General features: G+C 37.0%; 4 protein-coding genes across 4 annotated transcripts; 1 reads left to right on the forward strand and 3 right to left on the reverse strand.

The window, feature by feature from the left end:
* Positions 1 to 7: 7 nt before the first annotated feature.
* EV154DRAFT_562743 (uncharacterized protein) lies at positions 8 to 1,871 on the reverse strand (the record flags this gene model as incomplete). The annotated part of the gene is made up of 5 exons (XM_051605740.1): positions 8 to 38; positions 115 to 1,126; positions 1,206 to 1,453; positions 1,528 to 1,689; positions 1,753 to 1,871. 5 exons carry the CDS (start codon positions 1,869 to 1,871, stop codon positions 8 to 10), a joined length of 1,572 nt encoding a protein of 523 aa, XP_051458513.1.
* Positions 1,872 to 18,726: 16,855 nt separating this feature from the next.
* Positions 18,727 to 20,656, reverse strand: EV154DRAFT_480708 (major facilitator superfamily domain-containing protein; the record flags this gene model as incomplete). Its single annotated transcript, XM_051598346.1, has 7 exons — positions 18,727 to 18,968; positions 19,047 to 19,207; positions 19,269 to 19,714; positions 19,755 to 20,047; positions 20,184 to 20,185; positions 20,246 to 20,438; positions 20,506 to 20,656. 7 exons carry the CDS (start codon positions 20,654 to 20,656, stop codon positions 18,727 to 18,729), a joined length of 1,488 nt encoding a protein of 495 aa, XP_051458514.1.
* A 1,226-nt stretch (positions 20,657 to 21,882) lies between these two features.
* On the reverse strand, positions 21,883 to 23,281 carry EV154DRAFT_506316 (uncharacterized protein). The gene is made up of 4 exons (XM_051601270.1): positions 23,122 to 23,281; positions 22,822 to 23,067; positions 22,126 to 22,762; positions 21,883 to 22,068 (listed from the first exon to the last, which is right to left on the reverse strand). Exons 1-4 carry the CDS (start codon positions 23,178 to 23,180, stop codon positions 21,982 to 21,984), a joined length of 1,029 nt encoding a protein of 342 aa, XP_051458515.1. The 5' UTR covers positions 23,181 to 23,281; the 3' UTR covers positions 21,883 to 21,981.
* Positions 23,282 to 24,319: 1,038 nt separating this feature from the next.
* EV154DRAFT_419413 (uncharacterized protein) lies at positions 24,320 to 26,227 on the forward strand (the record flags this gene model as incomplete). Its single annotated transcript, XM_051595893.1, has 3 exons — positions 24,320 to 24,626; positions 24,678 to 24,988; positions 25,061 to 26,227. 3 exons carry the CDS (start codon positions 24,320 to 24,322, stop codon positions 26,225 to 26,227), a joined length of 1,785 nt encoding a protein of 594 aa, XP_051458516.1.
* Between the last annotated feature and the right edge of the window lie 74 nt (positions 26,228 to 26,301).

Below are 26,301 nucleotides of genomic sequence, written 5' to 3' on the forward strand. Positions count from 1 at the left end.
TTTTTATTTATGATTTATGGGTCGGACTTTGAAGAAATCTTTTTTTTTTTAATGAGCTTAATTTTTTTTCGAAAAGTGCGCCAACAATTTCGGGAAATAGTGAACATTTTATACTTGTCGCGCACTTTGATACGATATTCGGTAGCTTCTTTATCAGCCATCATAATCGGTTTATGTATACGATCACCATCTTTATTAAGCTCAGTAGCTTCCTCGGGTAGAGCGTTCACAACATTTTCCGCTAAAGTATCATCCTTGTGTGGAACGCCATGGGTAATTTCTTCTGTTGCAGTATTTTCCTCTATTTTTGTATCAACACTTTCTTCAGGTGATATATCATTACGTTGAGAACCTGTTTTTCCTATGCGCAAATCATCTTTTGGACGTTGAAAATCCATACTTTTGTCAAGTAAAGCATTTTTCTCCTGTTTAGTATCGATACTCTCTTCAGATAAACGACCTTCCTTTTTATCATCCGTTTCCAACTGGTTATTTTGCTCAGATAAAGGGATATTGTCTTTATGCGACATAATAGTCTCTTTTGGCTGTATGCGTTCTTTCGCCTGACTAGCTTCTTGTTGTGAGGAAGTTTCTTCCTGTAGAGAGGCTTCTTGTTGGGCAGCTTCTTGTTGGGCAGCTTCTTGTTGGGCAGCTTCTTGTTGGGCAGCTTCTTGTTGGGCAGCTTCTTGTTGGACAGCTTCTTGTTGGGCAGCTTCTTGTTGGGCAGCTTCTTGTTGGACAGCTTCTTGTTGGGCAGCTTCTTGTTGGGCGGCTTCTTGTTGGGCGGCTTCTTGTTGGGCGGCTTCTTGTTGGACAGCTTCTTGTTGGGCAGCTTCTTGTTGGGCGGCTTCTTGTTGGGCGGCTTCTTGTTGGGCGGCTTCTTGTTGGGCGGCTTCTTTTTGTAAAAGAGTTTCGTTTTGAGGAGCAGTTTCGTTTTGGGGAGGAACAACCTTTTTATATCGCCTAATTTTTTTGGGAGGTTTATGCCTTAAAAGCGATTTATTTTCTTGCGGCATGTGTATATATTTGACTTGCTTATTTTTCAATATACCATTGTATTTATCTAAAGCCTTTAAAAGTTGATTGATCTTGAAAAGCAAAAAAATGATAGCGAAAAGATACAAGACTACAAAAAGACCTTATAGAAGACTGTGTTAATGTTTTTTTTTACAAAGATAGAATAAAGCTTGTTTTAACTACGTTACATAGAGTACTGGAATAGTCTTTTTGGTTGGCAGAGCCAATATCGATGCATCTGATCTCTTCTATTCTTTTGCTTTCCGCTTTCAGATGTAACAGCCTGGCTAACTTATCAAGAAAAAAATCAGACTGATCAGGCATAGAGGTATGTTGGTAGCATACGATATTTTTGTGAGGGAACCAGTACCCAAGACATGTTTCAATAGCATTGTCTATAGTATGATAAATAGGAAGCCATATTGATTCATTAAAGCTGTACCATCATTTTTAGAAACGTTTCTTTTGCTAGCTTATTGTGTGCGTAATATAGATAAATTGTAAACTTACATATCAAACAAGTCGAAAGCGGCCAAGTATAAACTGCCGAGCTTTTTAGTAAACATGTGTGCAACAATAGCGAGAAAATCTTCAGTCGATTCATCGTCAAAATTGAGATGTTTGTAAAGACCAAGTATAGCAGTTATATAAGTAAGTAAAAGCGATATGGCTCTATTTGATAGAAAAAAGGTTAATATATTCTAGAGGGAGGGATAGCAGGAAATGGAGATGAACCTGCAAATGATGAGGGCACTTTTATTTGGGATAAGAGTGTCATAAAAGCCCTCTAATACAGTATCACAGTAACTCCACCAATAACAAAGGGAAGCCTGCGATCTCTTTAAGAATCCCATATTTTTGTGTACTTCTTTTCTGTCCATGAAAATACAAAGAGAAAGATGTTCTATTTTTTTTTTTTTTTTTTTTTTTGAAATATAAATAAAACATTTACGACCAATATACCAATATTACTGAGCAGCGCACAATTTTTTGCGGCATCATTGTTCTTTTACAGATATTTTAAATGATATATGGATGACTTAGTTAATCAGAGGCAATAGTTAGCACATAAGAGGTAATAATTGGTGTTTAATTTTTGAGGGAGGTAAAGATAAACCTGTAGAAGATAGGGCTTTTTTATGAAGTACGATCGTACATGTCTTATTAACTTAAATATGTACTGTTCTGTAAAATTCTTTTACGCTGTTTTAGAAGTTTTATTGGTTGGATTTGGCCCCATCAAAAGTGTATAGTCCTATTGTTGTAAACATCCACATACTGAGAATAGAAAGAGATTATTCAACAATACAACTGTCAAGTATTGTGAAACCAACATGTCAGTAAGTGCACATATTATGTATATACTTTTAGGTTTTCAATACGCAGAGAAAAGCATTTATTGCAAAGACCTGATATATTCATATATATAAAAAAAAAAAATAAGATCGTTCCGATTATATAGCCCTGCTGCCACTCAGCTTGTGACTTGATTCAGCATCCCTCTGCCATTTTAAAGCTCTTGCTAAACATCATACGTCGGATATGCTCTTGTTTTTTTCCAGTGAGCGATATGTTTTTTTAATATACAATTATTCTTCTTTTAACAGCTGTAGTATCTTCAGAAAATGTATTTTATTTATCAAAACGCTTCATTGCGGCGTTTACGTTTAATTATTTCAACTGCATCTACATCAGCACCAAACTTTCTTTTAATTTTTAAAGGCATTTCAGAGCCGAAAAATTAAAGATCCTCCATCTTTCTTACACGGGACATTGCAACATAGAGCTGACCAAGCGAGAGCATGTTATCCAAATGAATACCAACACAGTCAATTGTAGCACTTTGAGTCTTGTGTATGGTTGTGGCAAAGGCCGGTACAATTGGAAACTGCGTACTGCAATAGCTAGTGTTAGGAACTTGACGGCTGATGCGTTGAATCCAATAAATTACATCGTTTCCATTTGGCAATCGCTTTCGTAGACAGATATTCTCTTCCTATATGTACTCAATTGGAGCAATTGTACCGTTAACCCATCTAGTAGGTACGTGCAGGTTATGTATCAGCATAACGGGTATTTGAGGCTTGAGCATCAATATCTCCAACAGCCTTGTTTCTCGTAACGCCATTCTCGCTGTTCCTTTATTGCCAACATGAGTATCTTCGGACCGGTATTCTTGGCCCTCACCAGGAAAACTCGCGAAGTTTTTTTCGTTGGCACTTGCTACACGTTTACGAGTAGTATACAGGCGCAGGCAGGAAAGGGGAAGCTGGGACTTGTGGACGGTTCTTTTGTTTATGAACTCGATCACTGACTCATCGAACTGATAATCTCAAACCTTGTTGAGAATTCCAATGAAATATTCATCTTGTTGTCGAACAGGATCATGAAGAGAATAACGAGGTACAATATTAAAAAATTTCAGACTCCCAGATTTTACCCTCTTTTGTTTGAATGGGAAGCAATTGCGCAACATCACCAAAAAGAATAGTTTTGACACCGCCCATAATTGTGGCTCTTTGCGTAGTCTTGACCAAGGCATCGTTGATTGCTTCGAGCAGTTTTGAGCTGATCATTGAGTAAATGCTCGTAGAAGTCTACGTAATTGTATTATTAGTCAAAGTTTCACTTTTTTTATTATGATCTCATTATTTACCTTTATATGTACCAAAAGGCCGCATTTTGTCTTCGTATGTTGTACCAATTATCGGAAGCTTCAAAACAATTTGCTGATAATAAAAAGTCTCTCCATTTGTCTCGCTTTGGTTATACGTTCTCCAAAAAGAAATTTTATCTTTAACGATTTTGTAAATTAAACGTCGAAAACACACTACATATTCAGGCAAAGGGTCTGGGTGGAAGGGACGTGTTACCATTCCTCTAGGAACAGTTCTCATTTGTTTGTAGACTCTCTTGTAAAAACTAAAAAACTGGGGCATGGTAAGATTTTCAGCACCATTCCGTTTCTCGTACAATTCTAGGAGAAAAAAAAGTTAGCTTTATAAATAAAAGACTACAAGTTATTACTTACCAACAGGAGTCATGGAGTAAATTTGTTCGTCTTCAGGTTCCAAATCCTTCACATCGTCCCGCAAGCGCCTAGTGTCCTGACCCATGAGGTTTGTACTTAGGAATAGCACGTTTCTGGAATTGCTGTGCTTTCTCCAACCCATCAGATCATATGTTGCCTCGACAGCTCCTACAATTCTTGTGGAATAGTGCTCACGTTCGGAAACGTATGTTGTCCTTTTGTAATAGCCTTGGTTTTGAACTTGAATATTTTTTAAAATAATCTTTGCTTCATAATCGTCTTTGGCTAAATACTTGGCAAGGTACCGAACTGCTTGAGGTCCATCGTTGTACTGAATGTCCATCGATGTTTTAAAGACTGCCAAAAGATAAGGGTTATAATTGTTGACATATGTATCGCCCACATCGCGCTTGTAAGTACAGCTATGTTCTGAGTCAAGAACAGTAGCAGGAGAATAAGGTTTAGGGTACCCAAAACGACACTTCTTGTTGGGATCACCTCTCTTACAATACCTGTAATGAGAATTAAATATTTAGCAAATAATTTTATTGTGAGTTAATTCAACTAGTTAATCTTACCTATCATTACACTTATGAAGTTGCAGCTTGTTAACTAAATCATACATAAGAGGATCAGCCGAGCGTGGATGTGGAAACCAGGTATGAACAACATTCATATCAATTAGCTCTTGAACAGACTTGTTGGTCCAAAGTACTAAATGGATATGTGGGCTTCCCCGGTCTTGAATCTCCATAACCCAACTATGCTCCTTGATGCCTCCGATTTGCCTAGCAAAGTGCTTGCAGATGTATATCGTAAAAAATTCAAGCCATTTTCTTTTAAAGTGCTGATAAAATAATACAGGATCATCCCACGCGAATTGAGAACCATCATGAAGAATACCTTTGAAATCTTCGCTTTTGTCATCGCAAGTAAATGTAAGGAAAAGCTGAGGGGCACCAAGATTATTAAATATACATTGGAGATCCAAAAAGTTTTTTCTTTTGTATGCATAAGATGAACGTATTTGAGAAGGTACAGTAGACACAATATTTTTGTTTAATTTTCCAGTTGAAGGGTTCACTACATCCGCTTGCTTCAAGTTGCTTCTACCCTTAGTAGACACGACGAATCTATTTGCTGATGCAATGTTCTTCTTTTCGATCAAGTCTAGCATGAAAAAAAGAAAGGATGGATCCCTTGCAAATCTTCTGTCTTGAATCAATAATCTTTTTTTAGTGTAACTTGTAATACTTTCAGACATCATAGTAGCTACAGAAACACCCCCTTGGTTTTCAGGAAGACCATAAAAGAGGAAGAGGGCGACCTAAACTTTCACAGAAAGAAAAAGAAAGAAGAGCTCGAGAAGCCCCACAGACAAAGAAGCCTCGAGGTCGACCACGCAAATCTAGAGATGTCTCTACTCCTATTAGAATGGGCGGTATATACTCATTTTTGGCGTATTAGACGTAGTTTACGTAGTCAAGTAGCCTGAGAACTGGATAAAAATCATCAAAAAGTTACCATATACGGAATAAAAAATCACCATATATGGAACACATATAGAGTAACTGAAAACCCTTCATTTTGACCTCTCTTAAATAAAACAAGTACCAAAATATGCCAAAAGATAAATTGACAAAGAGAGACAAAGGAAAACAGAAAGATCTGCGAAGGATTTCAACTTCTGAAAGAAATGAGAATGACAAACCAGTCAATTGCAAAAAACTTTTCATCAGATTAAGAAGACCAACAGAATCTATTGAAGAAGGTGAATCCTCAAACAACAGAGAAATTCATAACAAAGACAACGATTTTGAGCAATCTAATGAGACTAGCAGCGTTTCAAATAAGCTCATTTTAAGATTGCCCAGACATGTTACGGAAACTAGCAGCATTTCAAATAAGCTCATTATTAGATTGCCCAGACAAGTTAAGGAAACTAGCAGCATTTCAAATAAGCTCATTATTAGATTGCCCAGAGTTCCTTTGAGAGCCGAAGCCGAGATCAATACAAAACTTGGTGAATCTTCAAAGATTAGTGAAGACATTGTGCCTGCGTCTGCTGAACATACAAGTACCTCAAACAATCTTACCATAAGATTACCCAGAGATGTTTTTGAAGTGATTGCCGAGATCAATAGAAAAAGGCCACGTCCTAGAATGAATGATCTCGAATCGTCTGAAGATGAACAACCAACCGAGAATAGTAATGAAGGTATGGGAAGGTTTAGACTGGACACCGAGGAATCTCCGAGAAGACGAGAAAGCCAGCATACAAACAGTGAAACAATTAGACCAGAAAATGATCGTCCCGAAACACGACGTGAGTATCAGCGCAACTATCAACGACAAAGGCGTCAAGCACCTATTGTAAGCAGAAATGAAACACAATCAATACTGGATACTGCATTTAACTCTGAAGCAATTATTTAATAGGTTTCATCATGGGAGGATACTAGACGAAAGTATGAAAAAAGCATAAAGGAGGGACCAACTTTAGTTTGCGTATGTTGCGGAGGATTGTTTTTTCTCAAAAATGTATCCCTGGTTGATAAGGAGACAATGCTATCGAAATGGAAATGCGAAAGTGACGTTGTAGAGGTAGCATTTTGGGCCGTTGATAATCATAAATTCGAGGATTTAAACAACGTTACGATTATGAAAGATGGCAACCCAGAGAAGAATTATTTCTGTTCAACCTGTAAAGCTTCTATCAAAAAAAGCAGAGTACCAACAATCGCTTTAAAAAATGGTTTTCATTTTCCGGATAAAGTAGCATGTATCGATTCGTTAACAAGACTTGAAGAGCGTTTGGTATCCCCTCGACATGTATTTCAGTCAATTTGGTCACATAAAGGGCTTTTGGGACAATACAAAACCAAGGGAGGCATTGTTAACGTTCCTGTTAATGTTGATACCACTGTGAGCTGTTTGCCTCGTAATTACGATTCTACTGGCATAATACATATCAGTTTAGCAAGAAAATTAATATTCACGAAAGATTACATAAAGGGTAATGTCAGTCCTGTCAAAATATGGGATGCTGCCCTATACTTGCAATCCACACCTATATATGTCGAATATGATATTCAAATTGCAAATCAAAATGAATGGAATGAAAACAACATAAATACAAATGTACCTGTTCAGACAAATGAGGACGATGATGACACTGTTGATGAACAAGGGATTGAACTTGAAAGCAATGAAACCAACCCTGCGGAAGATGAACCATTAAATGCAGGTACAACGGAATCGATTCTTACCAGTGATAATGATTTCACAATTCGACTTGCTCCTGGGGAAGGAATGACACCTATATCAGTTTTGACTGACAAAGATAGTGATTTCTTATCTTTCCCAAAGGTTTATTACGGTCATAAGCTGGAAGGGTCAGGGTCAGTTTCTTACGGCAATTTGGCAAAATCCGTTGTACGAAGGTTTGATAGAAGAGCTGCAATGCGTCCTGATCTACTTTTGTATATGGATCGCAAATGCTTGTTAACTAAGATGAGTTCGAATATCAGCACTATTTTAAGAAAAAGAAGCAGCAATGGAGCTGATGGCATTCCTTTTACAGCAAAAGACGTGTCAAATGAAGATTATGTCTCCAATCTTTTAAACAAGGATCAAGCTTTTAAAACATTTTCAGGTATCCGTTCATCATCAGAATATTGGAAGAACCAAAAGAAAAATTCTATGGCCATGATCAGACAATTGGGGGTTCCGACTTTGTTTGTAACTGTTTCTGCTGCTGAGACCAAATGGAACGAACTTTTATGCATATTAAAGAAAGTTATAGATGACGATGTTATGACAGAAGATGAAGCTGAAGAGTTATCATACGATGAAAAAGCCAGATTGTTACAAGCTGATCCCATCACCACAGCCAGATATTTTGATCACAGATTCCGAGAACTGAAAAAGACTTGGCTTGACAAAGAAGGGCCTTTTGCTGGATTTAGCATCAACGAGTACTTCTTCAGAGTTGAATTTCAACACAGAGGTAAATTTGGAATTATAATAGATTTTTTGCTGCGTAATTAAAATGTAATCAAATACAGGATCTCCTCACGTGCATATGCTTATTTGGTTGAAGGATGCACCCAAATTCGAAGATAAACAATGTGCAACTCGAGACGAAGCCGACAGTATGAAGAGCGCAATTTGTGAATTCGTTGACAAAGTAATTACTTGCAGCAAAATTTGGGATGGTACCCCTCATCATGATGTGGAGTCTAAAAGCACAGAAACTACCTGGAATAACCTCATCAAAACCAGACAAACGCATAAACATACCAGTACATGTAGAAGAAAAAGAGGGGGTAACGAAATCAAATGCAGATTTAATATTCCATTTCCTCCAATGGAACAGACCGAAATCATGGAACCATTGAACCCAGAAGAACATTCAGCAGATGAAATTAAGCAATTACGCGGCATAAATGCCCGTATCATGGATTACATCAACAATAATTATAAGACTTTGGCAGAATCTGAGATGTCGTTTGAACAATTTTTGGATGTAGTTGAGATATCATCATATCAAACATATGTTCTTGCGTTACGATCCACCTTGAAACTCAACAAAATTTATATCAAAAGAGCACCCAATGCTATTATGATTAATAACTACAACAGAAAATTATCAGTCTCTTCAGATCAAACATGGACATACAGTTTATTATCGATCCTTACGCCTGTTGTGCCTATGTTTTAGATTATATAAATAAGACTGACCGTGGATTAAGTAAAACCATGGAAGATATATATGTCAAAGAGAAGGAAAATCCCAATTCAACCTCGTTTAATATGTTAAGGTCTTTGGCATCGACATACTATAATTCCAGTGAGGTGTCCGCTCAAGAAGCTGCATATAATCTTCTGGCCATCAGAATGGTTGAAGCAAGCACAGTAACAGTATTCATTCCTACTTCTAGACCTGAGAAACGGACACATATTTTGAAAGGAAAAGATGAGTTAATCAAGTTACCACCTAATTCAACCGACTGCTTTGTTCCTGGATTGATTGAGCACTATATCAATAGACCAGATACATTGAATTTTCTCAATTTGGCACAATTTTGTGCTTACTTTGAAATCAGTAGGAAAGAACCTGGTAAGAAATCAAGAACTGACGAAATTAACGAAGTTGATGAAACCAATGGCACTGGTGATGAAAATGACGAAAATTTGGGTTTAGAAGAAGAAAACGAATTGTCAGGGTATATCCTGCCTGCTGGTCCCGTTGGTAAAGTTTTCCAATTGAAAAACGACTCTGGGTTTCTTCGTCGTCGTGCAAAATCGAAGGTTATTAGATATTTCAAATTCAATATTGATAATGATCGTTCTGAGTATTTTCGAACTTTGTTAATGCTCTACCGTCCTTGGAAAAATGAAGAAGAGGATTTACTGAACGTTGACTGTGAGGACCTGTTCAATAGTAATATTGAAGAGGTCTTGGAAAATAAACAGGAATTTTGTGCGATTGAAGATTCAACCCTCGACTCTTATATGGATCAACTTCACGAAGAGCATTCAAATGAAAGTGAAGAAAATGAAAATGGTGAAAACGAAAATGACGAGGGTCAGTCTACTGGTGGTTCGACTCAGTACTATGATCAAAAAAATGATTTTGGAAGGTATACAGTTGATATTGATGATTCAAGTGAGGGAGACTACCATCGTAGTAACGACCTCTCGGATGATTTGCGTGAAGGGACAGCTAGAAACAACGATGGTCAAAAGACGTATCTTGAAAAGCTTTCTAGACCTGATAGACTCACCAAGTCCAATTTCTATGAACTAGTATCAAAGTTGAACCAAAAACAACGTGAGTATCTCATGCATTCTGTGAACCACATTAGGTATAATCGTGACAGAACTACTGTGCGCATGTTTAGTAGTAGCAATGAATCCGTTAAAACATTTGCCCCATTTTATCATTTTGTAACTGGCGGTGCAGGTGTCGGCAAAAGTATGTTGATAAAAGCATTGTATGAAGCAATAAGCATTGAATTTGATGATGACCGAGATCTTGAAACCAACACCCCATCAGTGCTACTCACAGCTCCTACCGGAAAAGCTGCTTTTAACATTCGCGGTCAAACCCTCCATGGTGCTTTTCAATTGCCAATAAGCCAGTATGGAAAGGGCGAGGTGAATAGACTATCAGCCGATGTAAGCCATTCTATGTGCATTGCATTGAAGGATTTAAAAGTTCTTATTATCGATGAAATAAGCATGGTTGGAGATGTTATTTTTTCTTGGATCGACAAAAGACTACGAGATATTTTCGATTCTTTGCTGCCTTTTGGAGGTATATCAGTTATAGTCCTTGGTGATTTTTACCAGCTATCCCCAGTAGCTTCATCACCTTTGTACTCTACCAAACCTCCGTCAGACCCTTATCTTGCAACATTTGGTACACGATTGTGGAAGGAGTTTGCAGTTCATAGGCTGGTACAGATCATGAGACAAAGAGATGACTTTCATTTTGCTGTTGCACTCAACAACATGGCTGTTGGAGAAATGACTCAAAATGATGTCGCATTGTTTCAAAGCAGGGTTTTACGGCTCACTGAAGAAGAATTAAATGGATTAAAAAATGATGAGGCCGTGTTTCCTCATTCAGGAAACATTGCTCTCTCTAATTCTGAAGAAAGGCCTATTCGATTATTCCACACCAACAATATGGTTCGTAATATGAATAGCGCTATCCTTGCGAACATGGCAACTGAAGGTGCCGTATCTGTCGGTTTTGACAGGGTTCTCGGAGATTGTACGAATGATACTGCTGTCAAGCACATACTTGCTTCTGTGGCTACTGATTCAGTTCACACTGTCAAAAATCTGGGATTGATGAAGCACCTTAGATTACAAATTGAAGCAAGGTATATGATCACTTCAAACTTGGATACATCGGACGGGCTTGTAAATGGCACCACCGGTTATTTACAGCAGATTGACTATGGCACGCTTAAAGGATCATCTGGTGGCGAAAAGAAGCCATTAAGAATATGGATCAAGTTTGACGATGAGACAAGCGGGGCTATTTTGAGAAAAAAACAAACAGCTTTAAGATCAAGAACTCGTTCGGTCTTGGACAACTGGACTATGATTGAGCCGGTTTCATTGCAAATAACCAGTAACCGCAAAACAAATTTGAGGGTTAACAGAAAACAGTTTCCAATTGTTCCCGCAGAAGCCTTAACAATCCACAAATCTCAAGGCGGTACTTACGAAAATGTTGTTGTGTATGATGTAGGAAAGCATAAAATGCAAAGATCTTTAATTTACGTTGCTTGTTCCAGAGCCACAACTGCTAATGGCTTGACCCTTGTGTGCAAAAACAACACTTTTGTTCCGCCAAAACCCTTATCATCTGAAAAAAGCAGTGATTTATACTTAGAAATGCAACGTCAACCAACAATCATGCTTAACCCCACTTTCTTAAAGTTGACGAAAAAAGAGCACTTTCAAATTATCTCGCACAACGTCCAGAGTCTCCAGGCTCATTTAAATCAAATTACAAATGATCCAGTATATCTTTCATCAGATATCATTCTTCTTAACGAAACTTGGACATTACCGACCGATAACTTCGTCATACCAGGATTTAAGTTGGTGTCGTCCTTAGATTGTACAAGCTCTACACGTAAACCTGTAGGATGTTGCTGTTACGTCTCTGATAATGTAACTTGTGAGAGTATGACTTCTTCCTCCGAAATTTTTCGTAGCAATGTCAACTCGTCGTCGGTAAGCGTGTCCACAGTAACAATTGATTCCACAATATATTGTAGCGTTTATGCTTCACCTAGTCCAACACAAAACACTGATCTTTTGCTCGAAGCTTTGGAATTTATAATTAGACACCCATATATTAACATCGTAATTGCTGGTGACTTCAACATCGACTTCAATCAAGATTCCACAGAAAGAACGGCAATAGTTTCTTTCCTGGGCCAACATGGTATCCAAAGCTCGCTTCCTGATTTCGTAAAATCAACTACAAAGTTAAAAACTTTCATCGACAACATTTTCACTAATCAAGACGTAATTTCTTCTGGACGATACATCTCATTCACAAGTTACCATGAACCTCTGTGGATGTTGACTTAAAAGCAAAAATAAATAAACAAATATGAATATTTCAATAATTATAAAATCAACTTTGGGTTTGCTGATGGGTCCTCCGGGAACCGCGTATTTTTACCGGAGCGAAGCGCAGGTCAAAAAATATGTGGTCGGAGGACTGGCCTAATACGCCTTTTAAAAAATGGGATCAGCGACCCGAAGGGGAGCCCCATTTTTTTTTTTTCTAATCACACTGACAAATAAAATAAAATATCGATATTGTAGAATCTGATAATATCTTTTGCATAATTGAGAAAAAAACACGACTAACAACTACACATATCCATCGTCGTCACTGCTTACAAGATAGTAGTAACAACATCGCATTTATTGAATCAAAAGTAGCAATTTTTACAAGTCCCCACACCAGTCCCAAATATAAAGACAAATACAACCATGACTCTCGCTCTCATATACTGTAATTGAATATATTTCTGATACCCATTCCTTTTTTTTTTTTCTAAGCGTTTCGTATGTCGCAAAAAAAAATTTTTTGAGGTCTTCTATTCGTCGTGGTAATTATTTGATTAACTGTGTGTCTAATATTCCAATTTTCCACCACTCACATAATGCAATATAAACATGGTATACTGTAATTACACAAATAATTGAGTAAAGGACCCAGGAAAATAAAGATAGATACTACCTTCTACCATATGCAGTCCTGAATATATATATGTACCAATCGAAAACTCATTTCAACTGTTCTGAATTTACTGTTTATCTAACAAGAGCATTCTGCCAAACAGTGTTGTTAAACATGTTTACAAGTAACATGTGCTTAATTTTAAAGTGGGTTTAAAGATGGTACTATGTGACAAAAAAAATGGCAATAGCTAAAAGAGTAGACATCATCGTTTTTAAGCACAAGCCGTGTTTGCTGGCTGTTACACACCCATAGAGTTTTTCGGACGTTCAAAGCTCAATTTTTTTGGTTAATCTTAATATGGACATTGTCGGGTTATAGAATTTTTTGTATTTCGGTGGAACCGTTTTTGCCAAAATAAAAATGGTTCAAATTGTTTAAAAATAATTATTTTGATTGGATAGAATTATAGGCTTAAAATGTAGATTTTATTTAAAAAAAAATAATGGATGGCTTGGATGCCATACAGCCTTGCCAGCCATTGGAAATCCCTTCAGGATGGTGTAAAAAATGCATAAATTTAATCCACTACTCCCAGAAGACTGTAAGACAGTATGCATTGTTCTATAGAGCATGTATAGCCAGATGCGTACAACAAACCTATAAAAAAATAGTTAGTAAATGATACTGGAATAGTTGAATAAAAATCACTTTACCTTATTTCTTGTGCCGTTCAGAGTAATCCGTATTTGACTAAAGAAGTATGAACGTTAATGCATGTTGTTTGTACACGAAAAGCAATAGACTTACCTCACTTCATTACGCGTTAAATCTGTTATAAAAAATTTTTTTAGTCTTCATTTGAACAAAAAAAAAAGTGCTAGCAATATACCTTCCACATAGATGGGTCAGTTATGAGTGTACTATTGAGCATAAAAGTGAAAAACTATAAGATAGATAGCTTTAGCGTTTATAAAGGGAATAAGAGAAAATAACTTACCAAGTTAAAAAGTTAAAGAAACGGAAAGAAAGACATGAAGAAAAAAAAGAAGCTAAAAGAAAAAGAACCTGCTGGAAATAGCTGTAGTTCAAAATTCTGGTCTAAACCTTTGCATATAAAAAACCTCTAAGTCAAAAAAAAAAAAAACTATATCTCTATCTCTTTTACTTCCTGAATTATGAATACTCAACCTGAACAAACCAACGAAACCGAAAACCCCTATCGTTGCGATTTCAATGAATGTGGCAAGCGCTTCCGGCATCCAAGCGCCCTTACACGTCATAAAAAATCACATAAAATTACCGAAGCCTTCACTTTTAAGGCACCCATTACCCCAAGCAACACGGCCTTCAGGCGAGTGAATGGACCAGAAGTTACTGCATTACCTGAGTCGATTAGATCTACTCGCATCAGTCTGGATCGTATGGTGTTTCATCAAGAGGACGAATCTGAATGCCAAGATTACAGTGACGAGGAAGACGACGAGGACGAAGATGAACCTTTTGATGAAGACATTGAATTCACTGAATCCATTGTTGATGAACCGGAAGCTGTAGTCGACGAAATCGAGGATCAAACACCCATAGTTGTCAACGGCGAGTTTTTTCCTTTCAGGGATAAGATACATCAATTGATGTATCAATTCTATTATCGGTCTGGGGGTGACATATCTCAAAGTTTGATGAAAGATATTGTGAAGCTTGTCAAGGACGTCACTGAAGCCAAGGTTGCCTATCCCGAAGCCAAAGTACCTGCAGCTGATCTCATATTCAACTTTGATGATTCAAGAAGAACAAGAAACCAGATTCCCTTGCTCAGACAGACGAAGCACTACGTCAAGGTTCAGAAAAAGGTGAATGGTCAAGAAGTCGAAGAAGATCTCCCGTTCTATATGAATCCTCCCTCCGAAGTCTTGAAGTTGTTGGTTGCAAACCCTTCTGTCACTGATCATTTATCAAAACTTCCTGATCATACAGAGGGCGAGCTTGTCGATAGTTACCAGTCGAACAAATGGCGTACCCACAAGATGTTTCAACATCCAATGGTCTCTGTCATAATCAACAACATCCCAAAGGATATCTGGGTTGGTGATCTGATCAAAACAGGTCAAACTTTTGTGATTGTGGAGAGGTTTTATACCTTGAATCATTCAATCGTTATGGCTGAAGGTTACCAAGTTCTTCCCGTTGATGGTAGGTTATACCTCCACAACATGCCCAGGAAAGTTTCTGTCGAAGTGAATCTCATTTCAAGCATTTTGTGTGATCGCCCGGAAACTTTGTCATTGGATTTCGAACGTAATGTGCTGGATGACTCTAATCTCCTTAGAGCTTCTAGTACCATTATTAGTAGATTGAAAATGCCAAATCCTTTGAAGCGCCCCTCTCCTTCTTCTGCTCGTAAATTCAAGCCCGTTAAGGTTATTCCCCTGAATTTCTTTACTGATGATATGAGTGGAAATCGAACCAAGAAACACAACAAGTTTGATAGTTGGATTATGGTACCCGCCGCTTTGCCTCTTGCTGAACGACATGCACTTGAGAATACAGCCTTCATCTGTACAGATCATTTGCTGTCAGCAATGCAAATGCTTCCTGCTATTGTTGAAGATCTTTTGTTGTTGGAGAAAGGTGTGGAGATGTTTTTGCCTGGTGGTGAGGCTGTCGTTGTCGTTGCTCCGTTGCAATTTATCACTGCTGATAATGCGCGTCATTCGGAGCTTGCCTCTAGTCGCGGTGCCATTTCAAAGATGCCATGCCGAAAGTGTGTTTGGGAATTAAAAACCCCAGCTCGACTTGATGGCAGTGATTATCGTTGTGACCCTCGCTCTGAAAAAGTGGTTGCAGATATGTACGCGCGATATTTGGCTTCTGGCGGTGACAAGACTTTGTTGGTAAATGTCGATACTGGTTACAAACTTGTTGGTGGTCAGGCTCTGGTAGACCTTCAATCGTTCGATACGATGTTGGATTGTCCAATCGAGCTCCTTCATACGATAATGCTTGGTGTCGGCAAAGCCTTGGTAAAAACATTGTTGCAAGACCATCTGAATCCAACTGAGAAAAGTATCCTCGAAACAAGATTGCATGGTTACGTTAGCAAAGGGTTTACCCGAAAGCTGCGTTCATCATTGCGTCTTCATGGATCTTTCTTAGGTAGGGATTACAAAATCCTCGTTCAGCAAGTACCAATTCTGTTGAATCAATTGATCTGTTCTGGTGAAATTCGACGTGATGACGGTGTTCTCTTGATCAAGACCTGCTTTGAAAATTTGGGCAAGTTAGCTTCGCTTTCTTATATCAGCAAAATCAAGCATAAGTCTGATTCGTACCTGAAGTATGTGGAGTTCACTTACAATGATCTTCGTGTCTCGGTGATGGAGCATGATGCTTACATGAAGCGAAAGTATCCTAACAGAAGGGGTGGCTCCGTTTATAACTCCAGTAAAATGCACATCATGCATCATCTTGTTGATGATATTTATCGATTTGGATCCCCAATCTTTTATGAAACTGAGAAGGGTGAGCAATTTAATAAATTCATTCGAGAGTGTCTGTTTCGTACCAACAGACATAATCCTTCAAGAGATGCCGCTGTTGCTTTTGCAAAGAGGTTGATGGCTCGACATGTATTGACTGGTGGTTCTTGGTTGGTGGCAGGCCAGGATTATCCAGTTAAAGCTTCAAACAAAGTCCTCGAGGTTGCTGTGTCCTTCAAGTCTACTATTAGAGACTTTGTTGATAATGACGATGATGACAAGACCATGAAAGTTGGCTCAACCGGAATTTTTCAAAACGGAAACAACCTCTTTATCGGTGAAGTCGTCAAAATCGATGCGTTGACTGGTGCTCCCACCATCGTTGAATACGCTCTTTGGTGTGAACGTGGACCTGTGACAAGATTTGAACTTCTAAGCCAGTCCGACGGTTTAAACTCCTGCGTTTATTACGTTTGTAACAAAGACAATGGAGGAAATCTTGTTGTTGAAAAGCTGTTGCGGACGAAGTCGACATACAGAGAAACAGAGTGTCAGTTCGTGGAGATGCTTGATTTTTCAAGAAAGATGAACCCTCGTTTCAACTTAATCAACACCAGCAAGTTTGGCACCTTCTGGTGGGCATTGTCTCATAAAGTTAAAAATTTATAAAATTTGTCTTAATAAAAAATCATGTTCATGTACATGTTAATTTCGCCATGTTAATTTTTACTTAGAAGTTTTTTTTTTTTTTTTTTTTTTTTTTCGTTATTTCATTGGATGAAATGATTTTAAAAGCATAATTGTTTCCCAGAAGAGACTATCTACAAATTGAGCTAAGAAGATTTGGTGGGCTGGCTATTTTATTGGACGAAAGATTTTAAAAATAAAGTTTACATTCAGATGAGGGCACCTTACTATATAAGTTGAGGAGACTCAGTTGGTGTGTAGTCATAAAAATCTGACCAATCATTATTTTTTTTTGATTTTTTGGCTGTGATTACCTCTTTTAGGCGTTGTGTTCAAAAAACCATTCATCAATCTTTAAAAATCAAAATAAAATATTTTTAAGAGACAACCCTATTTTTTAAAAAATATATAGCAGGTAAAATAATCGTATTTTTCGTCAGGCAAAAAAGAGGCACGAAAAAAATATTAAAAAAATACCTCTCACTTTTTTATTTTTTCGAGGATTTTTTTCAAATGAGGAAGGTGATGGTTACATAAAAACCTAAAAAAGGCGATGTTTTAAGCGTGTTTTGGAAAATAAATAATAATAGGCCTTCACACCAAGACCGTTCGGACGGTTTTTGTTCCAAAAATGATTTTAGCAATTTATATCCATTTGTACAACAAATAAGAATATTCAGCTGACGTATTTCTAAAATGCCAACACGCTTAACTGTCTGCTTTTTACTGTTTTGTGAATTAAGATTTCCTTTTTGAGAATCGGGTTGAAATGTTAATATGTTAAAGTGGAAGCTACCTTATTGGATATAGAAACCAAGAGAAGTCAATATGCGATTTCATTTTTGCTACTCGTTTACAAATGTACTTTAAACCCACTCAGTGGTAAAATAAAAGTCAAATGCTTGTTTTGAGGGTAGCCTTTACATGCTTTGTCATTGGAAACAGTCCACCTCTTTGGCTTAATTTTATTGAAAAATACAAGCCGTATACCCGTAAATGGAAGTCTGTATAATTTATCCATTCATGAACATTGTGTATCTAATGTTTTACGCCCAGAACACTTTTTTTTTTCAAACACATGCTACATTGATTGATGCAGTACTGAGATCTTAATCTACCACTACAGGCAGTCGAGCCTTTACACACACACAGCAAACCCAGTGCAAATGTTGACTGCTGATTCTTTGCAATAATAATAAATTCATACTTTTCAAGAATATGCTTGAATGTTGACAAAATATTAAGTGGAACCTTTGTCAACAGAAGGCGGTCCATAAGTATGCCCTGATCTAACAAGTATGATTTTATTGGCTGTATCCTCTATCATTCAATTGTTTATGCGACACTCTATTCATTGGTATTTGACGTAATGTAGATCGAATGTTTAAAACAAACAAACATTAAATACCCAAGCGGTAAAACATGCCAGTAAATAAAGACAGTATATATATATTTGGCAATTTTTATACAAACGTACATAGTGTCACATAATTTAAGTTTTGCTAATACCTTAATGTATCTTAAATTTTCTGCATAAAATGTAGCAATCTCTTTTATTTCTATAATTCGCACATTAACTCGGATGTCATTTTTTATTGATATGAAGGACTGAAAAAAGCTCTTGTCTAGACGGGTTTTTGCTTTTTCCTGTCAAGGCGTAGAATCACTAAGGTCGTATATTTTATCGAATTAGCACCTATTAGCAGGTAATTTTTAAATGATAAACAGAAGTATATAGAATTCAATTTTAATTTATTATTTTATTATACAACATATACACAAGACGACTATATTTTTGCAAACATTTTTGGTTGCATCTTGTACTTTAAAAAGACAGTGACAAACGCGGATAAGATAAACGCTAATCCAGTCACCATTTGTTGCGAAAAGAATGAGTGTTTATCTGTTGCAGTTTGAATCGCACCAGCAAAAGATGGGCCAAATCTTGCAGCCGTCATAAAAAACAGATATAGACAGATTCCGGATGGATATTTTTCCATCCCTGTAATAGCTGCAGTAATCGGTGCCACTAAAAATAGAAAAAATAATGAATATTCGATTATCGTCTTCATAAATAAACGTCAGATGAGAGTATCAAATACTTTACGTAAGGAAAAGACTGCGCCGCTCATAAATCCATAAATCACAATAAATATTAAAAGTGTTACAAATGAATTTGCAAAAGTCCATATAAAAAGTGAACTTAGACCACAGATAAAAAGAAATATTATATCCACATTGACAACGCCCATATGATCTCCCAAATATCTGCATGACATAAAAATTAGTTAATTTCATGCAAGGTACGCTTTGTAGAGATATATATTACCCTGATACAATGCGGCCAAGAACATTTACAGCAGAAAATACAGCAACGAGAATCGACCCTTGGGATGGCAATAAACCAATTTTGGTTGCGTGAGATGGAAGATAAAAAGCAGGAATAAAGTATGACATCATGCTCAAATTTCCTGCAATGCACCAGATCACAAATTTACTGTCCTTACATATACTCAAATCAATAATTTCGCTTAGCTGTGTCTTTTTTGCTTTCGGGACGCCCGGCTTCTCACGGAGTAGAAGAGTAGATAGCATGCTAACAACAAAGGTAGCAATACCGAGTATACGATAACACCAAGCACCACCCAGAGATTCGTTTAAGTGCGTCATGACAAATGGCATGATTAATCCACCGATTCCTGATCCGCTCACCATGATGCCCATAGCAAAGCCTCTTCTTTTAACAAACCATTGTGGTGATATAGACATTGAAACCTGGTACGATTTTGGTTAGCTCAGTGTAAACAAAATATACCGTGACCCAAATAATTACAATATACAACAGTGCCGCCCCCATGCCGTGCATGACACTTTGGGTAATATACAGCTGCCAAACTTGCGTTGAAAAACTTGCTAATATGAGACCAGCAGATATTAACACCGTGCCAAAGAAAAGGACCCAACGTGCTCCAACAAGCGACATAAAAAATGGGGTGATAGGTCCCATTAAACCACAGAACGCAAAGCCAATAGTGCCTACAAAGCTAAGTTGTGTTGAATCCACGGCTCCCTTAAACACTTCTCGATCAAAATAATCTTGCATGACACCTTTAAAAGAAGAAATTGTATCAGTATTTGTTATCTTTTTATTCTCTCTCTCTCTCTGTCTCTCCGACCCTCTTTGTGTACAAGTCCAATGTCGCTAGCCATTTCCCAAAAAATATGTATAAGAATGTTGTCTTACCCCTACATCAACAAAATTTAGGTTAGCTTGGAACTATTATTGTCAAGACATTTGATGCTTACCAACTTGATAATGTACACATGCTTATAGCCTGAGCCAGGAACCCGCTGAATAATATTACCCATCGATAAGGATCTTCCTCTTCCTCTTCATTTAAAGTAATTTCTTCGACCTCTGGATTATAACTTCCATCTTCGGTCTTCTTGTCTGACAAATAGCCTGAGTCTGGTATACTTGTTCTTAACAACCTATCCACTGACAAAAAAAAAAGAAACAAACAACGTTGGCTATCACATCTATAGATAGATTATTAATCTCTTACATCTTGTTGGCTGTGTATTTATTGCACCAAAATCTGTTATTTGACTGGACGATATAATTGTGCTCCCACCGTCGGATGATATTCTGGAGTCTTGAGTTTCGAATGCAATCTTGGGTAGCTTGTGAATGCCTGATATAGAATTTCTTGTCATGATATGAGATAGTAGATAAAGCTTTTAAATACAAAGAGACAACAGAACAAGTAATTGGGAAGAATACGTAGGAGATTATATAAAAGGAGGGAAAGAAAACGCTGAAAAAGGAGAAGGGTGGCCTAACGATCTTATATATGACAGTAAAAAAAATTGAGGTATATTTAGGGGCAGAAAAGGTTATGTAGTATGCAATATGTATGATATACACAGTTTTCAAAAATAGAAACACAACGTAATCAAGAAAAAAATAGCAGTGCGTGGGGAAAGTGAATTAGATATAATATGGATAATCTGTATTCTGTAACCAGATTCTGTTGAAGATCTTTTTTTCCGTTTTATGGACAACGGGGTTAGTTTTTATATGAATTTGTTATTTCTCTCATTCTCACCAATCATTCGATGTGTCTCTAGTTAACCTTAAGGAACTTTAATCAAGTTCAGAAACCTGTTTAGCATGCTGATTGACCTCGGTTACTAAATAAAAATTGAAGGAAATGTATGTAGATAACACGAGGGGTTAAAAATACGGGCTTGTTTTAGGTCATAATATTGTTTGTTAGGTGATTATTGAGCTTGATTTCCGATGGAATAATTTTATAATCATAATTCAATGATAGGCACATCTTAACCTGTTAAGTAAACACACCTTATTTTGCGGTAAGATTCTCCCAGAAAAACTGTAAATCATGCTTCAATTTGACGGCATGACACTAAGAGTGTTGTGTAATATTCTTTTAGTTGTATGTGTATGTGTGTTAATTTTGATTATCTCTTGGCTTCCCTTGCTCGTACAATATGCACAAAGCACTTATAAATCTAAATTGATATTTTTGCAATAACGATACTATTGTTTTGCAAGAATTAATCGATCGAAGACCTTCCAAACAAATTATGACATTTATGGTGTTCAAAATTAATTATTTTGTGCCGAAAGGGATGTCAACAAAAGACCTATCTAATATTCACTTGACTAATTATCGGATCTTACAAAAAAGAATAAAATACTTTTAATGGTATGATTTGATGTGTGGATATAAAAAGTAAGAAAAATGATCGGCAAACGTAATGCATAGAAAATCATTTCATAAAACACTCAGAGACGATTAACCTAAATTCCTCCCGGATCATTTTTTCTTTTCTCTTTTTCTTCTCTCCCTCTTTTAGCACATACATATTATCCCTACATAAAGTAAAAACAAGGGTTTGAACCGGGTAATCCCACTCGCTTGTAATGAAAGAAACAAGGTTTATTTATTCCTTGAAATTGCACCGCAACAATATTAGTCCATTTTCAAATTATTTGATATGACATACGTAATGCCTTATTTTTGTCGATCCAAAAAGTCTGAATCAGGAGCAACAGCTATATATAGCTTTGCATTATGTGTATTATATTGACCTCTCTTTTCCTAGTTGACAACATGTCAATATATTAGTTGATAAAACAAGATACCGATATCACTGACCAATAAACTCTGCCATAGACCAAATTTCAATGCAAACTCTTTTTGCATGACCATGTCATTTAAATCATCACTTAATGATTGGTCTTTGAATGTGTCATTAAGTATATTAAGTATAAACACATGCTGTAAGTTACAATAATCAGAAGAATGGATAAACATGTTTGAACAGAATCTTCTATGACACCATAACGATTCGTGCCCTGGATATTTGATAATCAATCCATCTAACCAATTCAAATGTTGATCCATTTCAGTTTTTTTGTGATCAAATTCCAGCATACCCATAAGATGCTGCAAGTATTGAAAGCCTGAATAATCACTGATGTGCGTCTCAATCCAATGACAGGTACTTTTATATTCATGTTCAATAAAAGGAAGATCCTGTGTACAATATGTACATAAAATCCAGTGCCGGTAATTCCAGGAGTAGTAATTTCTTGGGTAAGAAGTTGATGCTGTTGTGCATAGTTTAAGTTCATTGTCAACGCTTAACTCAATTTGATTGAAATTGGTGAATATCCACTGACGATGATACCAAGCGACGGAACTTTTGGAATGTTTGGGGATAGTAAAAATTAATTCGATTAATGAAAGTTCTTGTTTAAGATCGATATAGCCTAATAATATCAACTCTTTTCTAAATAAAAAATTACTACTTTGATGTATGAACAAGCGTGCAAGGTATGGACTGGCTACCTTCTGTTCATGGCGGTATAATTATCAGGCTTTAACAGAATCATAATTCTGGTCACCTGCTCGAGGTCCTTATAGGAGTCTTTCGGTAAATTGATAAATTTTTCGTGGGCTTCTTTTAGTAATACTACAAGATCAGATTTCGAGATCCCCAGTTTTGACTCTACTACGACGAGAGGATAATATTTTTGACTTTCCATTGGCAGTTCTTTCGCCTCTGGCATCATTGGCAATAAACCCAACTCATCACTATTAATTCTTGTTAATACTTTTTAAAAAACGTTTGCTATACTCTTTGCTTACATTTCATTTTCAGAAATCGCTTTACTAAGTTTTTCGTACAATTGGCCCTGAACGAACATTCTGTAATGAACAAAATGAATTGTAATACAATGACGTAGTGTGTATGGGTCTTTTATTATGATGGGCGCTTGTTTAATTATAATTACACCCAAAATCCTCCCATAAAAAAACTTTTTATACTGCCAAAAATAAATAAAAAAAATGTCTGGAAGAAATCCTAGGGGAGCAGCGTTAGGACAAAGCCATTATGAATCCAGTGAAATTGTCGATTGCTTTCAAGATATAATTAAGCCTTTGGCATCAGACTTAAAGCAACGCGAAATACCATTTACAGCTCGCGATCTTTCTTTGTTTGTTGGACAATTGCAACAATTCCAACAAGAATGTTTGGGTGCTTTTAATAGACCACCTAATGCACCTGTGCGTATTCCAGCCAAGTTATTTAAAGTGAACCCAAAAAGACAGCTCACAAGGGATTCTGCCATTTACGCCATGTTAAAGGCTGCATATCGTTATCGCATTGCTCAAGGTTGGAAGAAATGGGATTTTAGTAACCCTTTAAAGAAGCAGAAAAATGCTGACCTTGTACAGGCTATAAGAAATCAATTGATTAAGAAGCGCTTTATCATGGTACCTAAAATCGCAATTATGGAGCCTGTTCCTGAAGCTACTCGTAAAACGATCACCTCGCTTGTAAAGAAAATTGGAGGTAAAACGATGTTGAACTGATAAAAATGTTTGCCGTGTGACTGAATGAGTATTTTTTTTTATGTGTGATATAGCTTCATTAGTAGAAGACAGGAATGATGCAACGCATATTATATACGGTAAATTACATGAATACAAAACCGAAGGTGCAGAAGAAGATTGGTTTCGAACATTGGAAAAGGATGGACCTTTAGTTTTGGTTCATTGGTGGTATTATCCCGATTCATTTGACAGCTGGCTTCCACAGACGCAACAATTTGCGGATCCAGAAGAACCACCAGAGCATAGTGGTCCTTGGCGCATATCTGCTAGATGGTTGCAGGATACAGTTCGATTTAACGAGCTAATGAACGAAGAGGATTATGAGGATATTGACGAGGAAGAAGAAGAGGAGGAAGAAGAAGAGGAGGACGAAGAGGAAGAAGAAGAGGACGAAGAGGAAACCATTATGAATAGAAAAAGAAAATTAAGCGAAATAAATACACCTATCATGCAAAAACCTGTTGATTCACACTCCTTCAAAGAACCTACTGCCGTTGCATCTAATGAGCAGCAATCCCAGTTCGAAATAGCTGCACCACCCGTGCCAGTACTTGATCGAGATCATCAACCAGTAGTACGGGTTAGAGATATTGAAGCAGAAAAACCTCAAGTAGGCAGTCGTCAACGAAAAAACGAATTTGAACCTTATTTGAATGGTGAAATCACAAATATATCTCAATACACTGCCGCACATGTAGAGTATCCTAGGAGACCAACGAAAATACAGAAATTTAACGATAATAACGATGAAAAAGGTAAATATTAAGTTAGTGAAGCTTTTATTTCAGTACCTAAAAAATTTCTAGCCGTCAATATTCCTTCTTTAATCAAAGCAATGCCTTACAGCTATGATGAAATCGATTTACCAGAGTGGTTTAATTACGATTTGATACATGATCTTGAGAGATTAGCTTTACCGGAATTCTTTACGGGTGATAATCCAGTATTAACCCCAGACAGTTACAAAATGTACAGAGATTATATGATGATGACGTACAAATCCAATCCTGATTATTACTTGACTATATCTGCCTGTAAAGCCAAACTGGATGTAGATTTAGTGACTTTAGTGAGGGTGCACAGCTTCTTGGAAAGCTACAACTTGATTAATTCCAGAGTAAGTGACAATTGGGCAACATAATATTTCTTACAGTCCTTATTAAAAGGTTGTGTATGATTCTTCCTTTAGCCAGACCCTCGTAGGAGAATATTCGACCCTTATATTGATAGTGATCCTTCAGCACAAATCAAGCCAGGATCGCAAAGGAATTTTAAAGATATTGAAGGTGCAGATATTGACTACCTTCGCAAGCTCATCTACGATGAAACACAAGTGGCACCTATTCGTTCAGCCTGGGACCTGTCTGTTGAAGACCCTAACAACCCTGATGGCCGCAAGATATTCCACTGTTCCAATTGCCAAGTAGATTGCAGCGAAATTCGATATCAGTCCTTGAAATGCAAAAATTTTCAAGTGTGCATCGATTGCTTCCTAGAGGGCCGATTTCCTGCCACATTGTTTAGTGGTGATTTTTTGCGCATGGAAGGCGGAGATGATTTGGAAATGGAAGAGGAATGGACAGACGATGAAATATTACATTTACTGGAAGGCGTAGAACGTTTTGAAGACGATTGGTTATTGATATCTGAACATGTTGGCAGTCGCTCCAAAGAACAATGCATCACAAAATTCTTACAGCTACCGATCAACGATGAGTTTCTCACGGCTCAGTTATCAAAAAAGGAATTGGAAGAATTACCTTTTGGAGACTTACCTAACCCCGTTATGACAACAATTGCTTTCTTATCGGGTCATATTAATCCGGGCGTAGGCGCTGCTGCTGCAAAGACTGCCCTGAAAGAGTTAATGAAATCTGGGGAAGGACATACGGAAGCTATTCCAATAATTAAAAATGAAGAATCAGTGGATGTAGATATGGATGCGGACATGGATATTGTTGAGGTAGAAGAAGAGAATGATAAGACGGGAATCTTCTCAAAAGAATTAATGAAGAAGGCTACCACTTCTGCATTAAAAACTGCGGTTGAAAATGCTCGCAAACTTGCAAGCTATGAAGATGAAGAAATCCAACATTGGACTAGATTAGCTGTCAAAACAATGGTTGATAAGCTATCGTTTAAAGTACAGCAATATGATGAATTAGAAGCATCACTAGAAAACGAACTCACAGAGTTAGAGAAACAACAAGACTTATTAGCAACTTCAATTGAAGCCATCAGTACGCAGCATTTTCCTTTGCATGGTTCTGGAGAATCAAACTCAATACAACCACAAACGACAGAAGTTACAAACGATACACCTGGGTCGATTAGTACATCCACTACTCTCTCATAGAACTAAAGCTACACCGATACAGTATTCCCCCTACCATTTTTTTTTTTTTTTATCCTTTATTCTTATTCAAATAA

This window comes from Mucor mucedo (assembly GCF_025094135.1).
Source record: "Mucor mucedo strain NRRL 3635 chromosome Unknown EV154scaffold_37, whole genome shotgun sequence".
Classification (NCBI taxonomy): Eukaryota; Fungi; Mucoromycota; class Mucoromycetes; order Mucorales; family Mucoraceae; genus Mucor; species Mucor mucedo.

What these genes read in the sequence shown, in the direction of transcription:
- EV154DRAFT_506316 (XM_051601270.1), bottom strand. Translation starts at nt 23,180, where the DNA reads ATGTTCGTTCAGGGCCAATTGTACGAAAAACTTAGTAAAGCGATTTCT. An exon ending in GCGATTTCTGAAAATGAAAT is followed by an intron (nt 23,068 to 23,121) that starts GTAAGCAAAGAG and finishes AAGAATTAATAG; the next exon opens with TGATGAGTTGGGTTTATTGC. An exon ending in TATACCGCCATGAACAGAAG is followed by an intron (nt 22,763 to 22,821) that starts GTAGCCAGTCCA and finishes TTTTTTATTTAG; the next exon opens with AAAAGAGTTGATATTATTAG.